The sequence below is a fragment of the Protobothrops mucrosquamatus genome, unplaced genomic scaffold (genome assembly GCF_001527695.2).
Source record: "Protobothrops mucrosquamatus isolate PMUCROS unplaced genomic scaffold, P.Mucros_1.0 scaffold202, whole genome shotgun sequence".
NCBI classification, from domain to species: Eukaryota; Metazoa; Chordata; class Lepidosauria; order Squamata; family Viperidae; genus Protobothrops; species Protobothrops mucrosquamatus.
The window spans coordinates 412,762-420,579 of record NW_015386557.1 but is presented as its reverse complement, the minus strand read 5'-3'; the positions used below and the strand labels follow the sequence as shown (position 1 = coordinate 420,579).

At 43.5% G+C, this 7,818-nt stretch overlaps 1 protein-coding gene across 1 annotated transcript in view; it reads left to right on the top strand.

Moving 5' to 3' along the window:
- The window catches only part of MRPL4 (mitochondrial ribosomal protein L4), a 12,340-nt gene extending 5,183 nt beyond the window's left edge, over positions 1-7,157 (top strand). Inside the window, 5 exon segments of the mRNA XM_029283728.1 lie at positions 1,128-1,277; positions 2,422-2,528; positions 3,261-3,370; positions 5,285-5,355; positions 6,918-7,157. Coding sequence (XP_029139561.1) covers positions 1,128-1,277; positions 2,422-2,528; positions 3,261-3,370; positions 5,285-5,355; positions 6,918-7,063 — 584 coding nt within the window. The 3' untranslated portion in view covers positions 7,064-7,157.
- Positions 7,158-7,818: the final 661 nt, after the last annotated feature.

The following is a 7,818-nucleotide window of genomic DNA, read 5'->3' as shown; positions in this document are numbered from 1 at the left end:
TCAAGTTGTACCTGAGGTTATCTGTTCAGAGAGATGTCTGCAATAGGCTTAGAGGGGCACCTCTGCAAGAAAAGTGCTGCCATACCCAGACAGTCCTCCAGGATAAAGCTGGATATCTAAGTAGCCTTATATTTCTCCCACTCCAAAGAAAGCACAAATGTGCCATGGCTCTCACCATTCTTAACCAATTACAGTTAAGAGCATTGAATATCAGTCCACAAGCACTGGAAAACTAGTTGACTTGTCCCTGTCAATAGCTATGGCTTGCTTTGCAGCCATAAAGATCACACACCTGTTCATTTTCTGGGCATTAAGATGAGGATACAGGCAAGTGCCACATGTGCCAGAGTGCAGATGAATGGGTGAAAAAGTAGCAGGAGCAGAGGTGACTTGATTTCCCATTTGGAGCAAAACCTTAGAAAATGGAATCTTAGCCTTAGAAAATGGAATCCCAGAAAACGATTATTTCTTCCTCAAATCATAAATGGCCTTTGATACTGAGAGTGGCGGGTCTTGTAGAATATAATTTAGTAACGCCTACATTTCTACCTTGTGAAATTCCATTATCGTTGGTTGATTTTTGCAGGAGTTGCAGGAGTTCTTGAGGGTTGTTATTCTGTAAAACTGCATATACCATAATTGTGCAGCACAAAATATTAAAAGGGACAACTACCATAATGATTGCGTGCTTAGGAAGTCCTTTTTATAGCAACAGGGCTTAGACTTATATACCGCTCCATAGTCCTTTACCAGCCCTCTCTAAGCAGTTTATAGAGTCAGCATACTGGTCCCAACAGTCTGGGTCCTCATTTTATCGACCTCCGAAGGATGGAAGGCTGAGTCCACCTCGAGCCAGTCAGGATTAAACTCCTGGCGGTGAACAGAGTCACCCTGCTCTGTATAGATACAGAAATTGTGTGTCAGATTGATGATTCTGCCGTAATTGTAAACATTTCCTAATACTTGGGAGTAAAAGAAAAAGGTTGAAGTTATCTGAAGAAGCTGCTATGGGGAGTCCCTGGTTCAAATTTGGTTTAACCCATGTAAAATCATGAGAGAGTGAGTGAAATGAGAAGCAGGAACTTCATGGAACACTCTGGTGAACTTTCTGACACACCCTGCTCCAGCTTTAGTCTCAGATCTTACTTTTCATTTCCAGAGTTATGCCAAGACCAAGACACGTGCTGAGATGCATGGTGGTGGTAGGAAACCCTGGAGGCAGAAGGGCTCGGGTAGGGCCCGGCATGGCAGTATCCGATCACCTATATGGCATGGAGGTGTGTGAAAAGTTCTATCTCTGGCTCTCAGCTCTTCCCATTTCTTGTAATAAAGTGGGTGGGCATGTGGCCATTACATCAGACCACACAGAGGAACACAAAACAGATTGTATCTAGTTTTGTAAGACATATTGTTTTGAGGTAAACATTGCTTCTTGCCTTGCCTTTTTTCATTTCTGCAAGTTTTCTTTTGATTTCACAGCTTTCCTGCAGACAGGAATGAGAATGTTTGTGTCTTTTTGCTTTTGTAAATAGGCCCCTGGGGGAGTCTTTGTTTGGTTAAAAATGTTTTAAAGAACTAGAAATACATACGCCTGAAATACATAAGCCATGAAACCTGAACCCGTTTCATGGTTTTTGATCAGAAAGGTGAAATGATTTGTTTCCTCTGATTTTTCTCGGCACATTATAAAAGCCGCCATTAATTTTGTCTGTTTGTCATTTTCTTTCCTCCAGAGCTCAAGGCAGTCCAGATAGTCCTCACTTAAAAAAGGCAATTGGGACTGGAATTCCTATTACTAAGTGATGTCGTAAAGCCTGATGTCACATGATTGTGCTGCTTAATGACAGAAATTCTAGCACTTCCAGTTGCCATCATTAAGTGACTCCTTTGATATTGTTAAGCTGCCATTTGTGACCTTCTGCAAGCTTTCCCCCGCTGACTTTGCGTGTAGGAAGCCGGCAAAGGAGGCTGCAAATGGGTGGCTGCAAGGGATGGAGTGATGTGTGGTCGTTGTGAGCCAGGGGCCTGGATCACGTGACTACAGGGACACCGCAGTGGCCATAAATACGAGAAAGTACTACTTTCTTAGAACCTTCCAGTTCAAACTTGTGGTTGTTAAATGAGAACCACCTTTGTACAGTGTGCATCCTGGAGGCAACATCACATGGCACTCTCATTTCTCATAACAGCCTGGTGGAGTACATGGCCAGAGAGTAGGTGACTGGCCACACGTACCCAGTGAGTTTCAGTGGCTGAGGGTGGCCTTGAGCCAGCGTTTCTCCAGTTTGAGCCCTGTTCTTGAACCCCAACATCACCCTGCCCCCTTGGTTCTGCTGCTCACATCCAGCCCAGTTGTGTAAGAGTGGCACTCTGGCAGGCAGCTCTTTGAGTTTCTCTGACTCTTCCTTGTTTTCCTTCTAGGTGGTAGGGCTTTTGGCCCCCGTGGCCCCACCAGCTATTACTATATGCTTCCCATGAAACAGCGGGTCCTCGGCCTCAAGGTGGCGCTGACAGCCAAGCAGATGCAGGTACGAGAGCCGTATTGCAGTGCGAAGGCCTGTTCTGTCCTGGTCTGCTTATGGGTTGATTCCTAGCTAGTTTTCCAATGGATGCTCCCTTTAGTAGGGAGTACTAGTAGGGGGTTTGAACGCTCCCTTTACCAGCTCTCTGCACAGTCCAGAAATGTTTTGGGCCTCTCATGAGTCCACTGCAATTAATTAAAATGGGCATTTGCGTATGCCTGAGAAACACTCCCATCTGCCTTAAGGGATCTACGTGTTAAAGTTAAAAGGCAACTTTCAAAGCAGCTGCTATGTCAGGCGGGCAGAGGAGGAAGAGAACTGATGGGCTCTGTTAACGAGTGGTAGAGAATATACTACTTGGTTTCGAGCATTTTTGCTGAATTATTTTCTAAGCATTCTACATTTAAATTGATGCAAGTTCTCAAAGGTTTCGGATATTTCAAATATTCTGCATGCTTTTGCACAGAAATCTTGAGTTAAGAAGGAGAGCAAGGGGTTTTGGAGAAGGAGCGTGCAGCTTAGTTTACGCCTCAGGAGTGTGTTGCCATATTTTGGCTGAACTGATTGATTGACTGGGGGGAATATGGAAGCTTTTAATGGGCAGGAGTGTTGAAGCCTGAATCTGAAGCCTTTTTCTTTCATTCCCAAATGGTTCCAGAAATAGGGTTTCTGGTGGAATAGTTCACCTGTCTCCGGATTATATAGAGGTCCTTATTTTTCTTTCCCCCCAACCTGCAGGGTGATCTCCACATTGTGGACTCTCTAGAGATGCCAACGTTTGATCCTCAGTATTTGGCGGACTTGGCTCGCTACAGGCATTGGGGAAGATCAGTGTTGTTTGTGGATGTGTGAGTTGATTTTGGTTGGGAGGTAACAAGGATGGCACGCGCGTGCATGCACACATACACATACACACGCCACCCTATGGAAAATAGCTTGTTTTATCTAGGACTACTGGTTTCTTCAGCCATGGAATTTTTTTTCCTGTGAATCTGTTTTCAAGCTGCATCTCAGGGGAGCCACAGGTTAGCTAGTGGGAGTCTGAGTGAGAAGATTATTGTTGCCCTGCAAGCTCTCAAATGGGAGTTTGTCTACTGCTATTCGTCTTCCCATGAATTGACAGTCACAGGGGCAATTTAATACATTGAGCTATAAGGATGACAGCACAGATACTCCTTGGATTACAACCACTCCTTCAGCAGCCGTTCAAAGTGACCGTGGCATTGAATGAGAGTGATTCACACTTGGTCCTCAAAATTGCACCCGTCTCAGTGTCCCCACGGTCTCATGGTTGCAAATTTGGGAGCTTGGTAGCCACTTACGACAGTTGCAGCCCCCTGTGGCCATGTGATCCCCATTTCTGACCTTCCCTGCTGGCTTCCCACAAGCGAAGTCAATGGGAAAGCTAGCAAGAGGTTGCAACTCGCTCCTGCAAGTTATTCCTGCTCCTGCTGCCTTTTTGCCCGTCCACCTGTATTCTGGCACATGTGGAATTTGCCCACTCACACTACATAATGCCCACCTGCAGTAATCCCCCATGCTTATAGTGCCACCTTGTGGTGTCCACCCATGCTCTGCAGTGCCCACTTGTCCTTGGCTCTCACCCACCAGCTGCTGGGATTGCTTCCCTAAGGGACGCAGTCATGCAACATCATGCTTTACAACTGTATTACTTAATGATGGCCCCAATGGCCGTTGTAACCCAAAGATTACAGTATTTGTAAGGCCCAACACGCCTATTCCTGAAACTGTCTTTAAAATTATATTAGAAAATGTTATAATACATTGGGCTTTTCTGGCAGATGAATGTATTTCTTTCACAGTAAAAAGTTTGTAGATTGGTGCATTCGTGTTATATTAAGTACAACATTCTCGTGACTGTTATTAAATCATTTCTTGTTTGCGGCAGAGCAGGGACTAGATCTGATTTGGGATGCCTACTTTCTAAGCACATCAAATATGATATTTTAAGGTCATGACATCAGTCTGCCCCATATGGCTTTTGCTTCAGTCATGTACCTTATGATTTAATCCAGGTTTTGAAATACCCCCAGTTATAAACGCCCCAGAGTTGCATTGTAAAAGTTTCTGATTTTACAAAGACTCCTTTAGAGTGCCAGAAATCCTGCATCTTTTGACTGTGGAGGTGTCTTCTTGCACCTGCTGTATAATTAATGAAATTGCCTGGTATTTCTTTTTCTACCTTGAAACAAATATCGCCCTTTTTCCTAATAAGAGTGTTTGCACGCCAACCTTGTTCTGAAGTTCCAGAATTGGGGCATCCTTAGAGGCAATAAATGGAACGTCAGGAAGCAGGGCGTACGATGGGAGGAGAGCAGGAGAACCCTTGGGAACCTTTCTCTAAAGCAGGGATAGTCAACCTTGGCTCTTTTATGACTTGTGGACTTCAGTTCCCAGAAGCTGGCTCAGGAATTCTGGGAGTTGAAGTCCACGAGTCATAAAAGGGCCAAGGTTGACTACCTCTGGTCTAAAAGTTGGCTGCCGTTGCTAGTCCCTCTTCTAGAACCCTGATATCTTGCTGAGGCTTTTAAAACGATCATAAGGAAGCTTGGATTCTTTTGCTAAGGAAATGTGCCATTCATTTTTGACCCACTGCTCAGAGATGGGAGAGATTTGAGGCAGGAGTCGGGGGGGGGGGGTTTCTACCCAACAAATGGAGGGCACTGGCTAGATGTTAGCATTCAGGCGATCCTAGATCTGAGCTTGTATAACATACCTGATTCTACCTTCTTGGCTTTCAGAGATGAAATACCTGAAAACATCCAGTCTGCAACAAACGACCTTAAAACTTTTACAGTTGTGCCGGCAATAGGTGAGTTGGGGTCTTCAAAAGATGAGTCCTTGTCTGCTCAAGCTATATAGGCCTGTGTTTTTTCCCTTCTCAATCTCTTAACTAGCATACTAATTCCTGTCTCAGGAATGATGCTGAAAACTCTTTTGTCCTTTTCTGCTTTTGGGGATGACCTGCTTCTTTTATTGTTCAGGGTTGTTCTACAGGTTACCCCTCTATAGATTTAACAAGAAATAAAAGGGATTGATAACATACATCCCATCTTACATAAAACCTTCTTTTTTAAAAAGAATGACAGGGCTGCTGGCCTCTCCTGAGAAAAAAGGCCTGATTCTTAGTTTTTGCAAACTGTTGGTGTTTACACCTGCAGCCTGAAACTATGAACTGCAAATCTTGGAGGCTGCTGCCAGAAAGAGTGTCTCTCTGTATATGAGAGAGCACCAAAGATTTATTAAGAAGATTTTTTTTCAATAAAAGAAACTTTCAGCACCTCCTTCTACCACTCCAAACGTTTTGCCTCACCTCTGAAGTGCTACTTCCTCTATTACATTATCCAGGGCAGGTTACATCTGTAGCAAATGCCAGTGCCTTGTGTCCTCCCTCCCTCCTAGTCCTTTTCTGTTGTTTTAAGCCAGCAATGAGAGGCCAAGTAACATCTTACGAGGTTTGCAATAGTGGCGAATATCTGTAGCTTTTGTGTAGGATGAGGGTGAAGGGTCATTCTCCGAGCTTGTGGGTTGGTTTCCAAAAGTTTCATTACAAGACTAGGTAACATCTTCAGCGGCTTTTAGGGGGATGTCTGTGTCAGTGTTATCTTCTGTTTATAAGGGCTTGTGATGGGGAGGTTACCTCAGGTCAGGGTCATTGGAAGGTGAACTGCTGGTGGTGGGGGGCTTGTGTGGGCTGGTTGAGGTTTATTGTTGTCTCCAGTTAGCTATGTGATTGATGTGGATTTTGAGGGGTTCACAGGACCCATCACAAGACTCTGATGACTCATCACAAGACCCTCACTTGACAGTCCCACACCTGAAGCCCTTATAAATAGAACTGACAAAAGCCCTGAAGATGTTACCTAGCCTGGTAATGAAACGGTTTGGAAACCAACCCACAAGCTCAGAGAACAAACCTTCGCCCTTATCTTACAAGGTGCTTGAACTTGGGTTTGATCCTTCCTGTGGCCAGTATCCTAAAAGCACTTCTAGTAGTCAGGCTTGTCAGTACACGGGAAGAATGAGTTACTTGCTGCCTGTCTTTGTAGTGCGTTAAGAGCAGGCATGTGTAATCATTTGCTCGTCCTTATGTTTTGTTGAGGGCCTCACTGAGGCTACCTCCCTCCCTCATTTAGAAACCACTCATCTCCCTCATAAAACAATTCTGGGTGGTGTACAAGATATAAAATATAAAAGCTTTATATAACTATTTTTTATAAAAACAGTTAAAAACTATTCTGTAACTGGCATCTTCCAGTGCCAACAATGTTTCCAAACATTTCTGGTCCACAAACCCTTGGGGGACTCTGGGGCTGAGGACTGCTTCTTTCCTGTTTTTCATCTGTGGAGACAAATAACTGTTTTCATCTCTAGGTCTTAATGTGCACAGCATGCTGAAGCATGAAACCCTGGTGCTCACCTTGGAAACCATCTCCTTCTTGGAAAAGAAACTCTTGTGGCATGACTCACGATACAGTCCACTCTACCCCTTCCGGTTGCCCTACAGTGATTTCCCCTAGCCCATTTGTCAAAGAAAGACTGACCATTTTGTGTGTGTGTGTGCGTGTGTATATGTCTTTTAATATGTACATTAAAACTAAACTTTCTGCCTGAGTCATCGTCTGTCCTTGAATATAGACAGCCTTGAAGTAAAACTTTCAGTTTAAAAATGATGCAATATCACAATGGGAATTAATTTAGGTGAAGAAAAGTGGAAACACTATATAATGTATTTCAGAGAAATGGTAGAAAGATTTTGGTGAATCAGACTAAAATTGTTGTGTTTTGGTTTTTTTAAAAAAAAAATCTGAAATCTTGTTTTTAGAAGCAACCAGTGGCTACCTTGGAAAGCTCCTGAGTAGAAATTGGAAGAGTAAACTTAGGTTTTGTCAGAATTAAGATTTTACAGCTTTTGGCTGTGAGGAAAATAAAATGTTAGTTGTACTGAAGTGAAAAATAGGCTTTGAGGGTAGCTGCTAGGAATGCTCACTGTTATGTTCTTCTGTGGAAAACAGTTCCCCCCCTCCCCCACTGTAACTTAAGGTCTTCAATGTGGAAACCCATGATAATGTAGCATTGCAGTAACTACCCTACTCATTTCACATCTAATTTAGAAAGAATTTCTTAGCCCACATAAGGATTTCTCTTGTTTTATTTCTTTTGTTTCCCTAGTTTGTCAGCTTCCTGGAAACAGAAAAAAAATCACTCGGAGGTGAAATATCTTAAATTTTACCTTGTAAAGGGAAAAAAAAGTCTTATGATACTTCCCTAAGTA